The following is a 2,057-nucleotide window of genomic DNA, read 5'->3' as shown; positions in this document are numbered from 1 at the left end:
GACCTGGACGCGGCTATCGCTGCCATCAAGGACAACCCCGCCCTCAGTGAAGCGGACAAAGCGCGCCACATTGCCTTCCAGACGCAGCTGGCTGCCCAGCGGGCCGCGGCCGCCGCGACCGGCAAGCCGGTGGCGGTGCCGTGGCTGCAATCCAAGTACGGCCCCGGCGGGCCAGGGCAGCAGCAGCAGCAGCAGCAAGCGGCGGGGGCCGCGGGCGACGGCACTGGCGCGGGTGCCGGCGGGGCGGGCGGGGACGGCAAGGGCGGCGTGGTCTTGGTCAATGGGGTTGTCAAACCGGAGTTCGGTCTGGATGGTGCGCCGCTGGTCAAGCCGGAGCTTGGGGCGGTGGAAGTGGGAGGGGCGGCGGGCGCCGGCGGGGGGGGCGCGCCGCCCGCGAAGCGGCAGCGGGTGGAGGCGGCGGTGGAGGAGCCGCCGCCGGCGGCGCCGCGCGACCTGGATCTGGATGTTGGGACGCTGGAGGACTTGACGGCGGGCGCGGCGGAGGAGGACGAGGAGGAGGAGTGGGAGGACGTGTGAGGGCGCCTGCTGGTCTGCCGCTGCTGGCGCGCGACCCAGCGAGATTTTTTCAATTGTTTGTTGCTGCTTCGGCTGGCTGCTTCGGCTGGGGAACATGGAAGGGCTTTCTTGCTTCCTTCATTTGCCTTGTTTGGTGTCGTAAGCAGGATGCGTGTTATCGCTGTAGCTTTTTACAAACGAAATGGCACGCCCGCAGCGAATGCAAGAGCTGGGTGTGCGCAGGCAGCTGCGAGGAAGGCGGCAAACCAGGCGACAGGGGGCAACGAAAGGAGAGAGCGTCAAGCCGGGGCCGCCGCGGACTGCGCGCGGCCCTCGGGCCCTGCAGACTGCGCGCAGCGCAGCAGCAGCAGCAGGGCTGGCAAGCTGATGGGGGGCGACAATGACCCGCTCGAGCCGCCGAAAGACGGCGGCACGGGCGGCCGCGGTGCCGCGCCGCCGCGCGGCTGCGGTGCGTTGCGGCGCCCGTTGGTGGGGATGTGAGTGGGAGACACGTGCAGCGCTGGGGCCGCCGCTCAATGCAGGGACTGCGAGAGCATTGCAGTCACGCCCCCAACAAACGCCGAGCGGCGCAGAGCCCCTCGCATACCTGGGGCGAAGGCCCCTGATTGCCCGAAAGGAAACAAAAGCCGGCGGCTCAGAGCAAGCTGCCGTGTAGAGCAACACTAGCTCCCGTGTAGAGCAAGCTGCCGCAACAGCAACTTCACGGAGCAGCCAACGCCAAACAACGCTGGCGGGCGGGCAGACGGCGCCGAAAGCCGGGCCGCGGCCGGGCGGCGCCGGCCGCCCGCCGCCAACGCCGTCCTCAGGAAGCTCCCGCGCGCAGCGCCGCGCCGCGCCGCGCCGCGCCGCGCCTTCCTCACACCATCATCGTGAGGGGCGCCTCGACGAGCCCCTTGAACGCCTGCAGCCACTCCGCGCCGACCGCGCCGTCCACGACCCGGTGGTCGCAGCTCAGCGTCACCAGCATGCTCTGCACCTCCTTGTACCCCCCGTCGGCGGCCTTGACCACCTTGGGCGAGCTCGCCCCGACCGCGAGGATGGCCGCCTGTGGGGGGTTGACGATGGCCGCGAACTGGCGGACGCCATACATGCCCAGGTTGCTGATGGTGAAGGTGCCGCCCATGAACTCGGCGGGCTGCAGCTTGCCGGCCTTGGCCTGGGAGAGGGGGAGAAGTTTGTAAAGGGGTGGGTATATGTATGTGCTTGTGTGTGTGTGTGTGTGTGTGTGCGCGCGTGAGTGCGCGCGCGCGCGCACGCGCGCGCGTCTGTGGTTGCCCTCGGGGGACCTCGCCGCACCATGGCAGGCGTGCGGGAAGGCCCGGGCAGCGGAAGCTACGAGCAGCGTCCAAGGGGTGCGCACACATGCGCGGCGACACGCGTGCGTGCAGCCAAACAATTCCAAGCCCCCCCGCCTGACAGCCTGAACAAACTGCAAGGACGCTTGCCGCGGCGCCAGAAGCCCCCTGCCCGCGCCCGTCCTGCTGGCCCCGCGCCCCAGCCCCTCCCCCACGCCCTCCCCC

The 2,057-nt window shown here is 70.4% G+C and overlaps 2 protein-coding genes across 2 annotated transcripts in view; one reads left to right on the top strand and one right to left on the bottom strand.

Moving 5' to 3' along the window:
- Positions 1 to 30: 30 nt before the first annotated feature.
- Positions 31 to 537, top strand: MNEG_15815 (hypothetical protein; the record flags this gene model as incomplete). Its single annotated transcript, XM_014035715.1, has 1 exon — positions 31 to 537. A coding segment is annotated over one exon (507 nt), but the record flags the coding sequence as incomplete, so codon positions are not given.
- An 856-nt stretch (positions 538 to 1,393) lies between these two features.
- MNEG_15814 (hypothetical protein) overlaps positions 1,394 to 2,057 on the bottom strand; it is a gene marked incomplete at both ends in the record, with an annotated part of 2,113 nt that continues 1,449 nt past the window's right edge. Inside the window, one exon of the mRNA XM_014035714.1 lies at positions 1,394 to 1,693. Within this exon, the coding sequence (XP_013891168.1) occupies positions 1,394 to 1,693 (300 nt within the window). The remainder of the gene's footprint in view (positions 1,694 to 2,057) is intronic.

Source organism: Monoraphidium neglectum, assembly GCF_000611645.1.
Source record: "Monoraphidium neglectum strain SAG 48.87 unplaced genomic scaffold scaffold05691, whole genome shotgun sequence".
Lineage (NCBI taxonomy): Eukaryota > Viridiplantae > Chlorophyta > Chlorophyceae > Sphaeropleales > Selenastraceae > Monoraphidium > Monoraphidium neglectum.
This window is presented reverse-complemented; position numbering and strand designations above follow the sequence as displayed.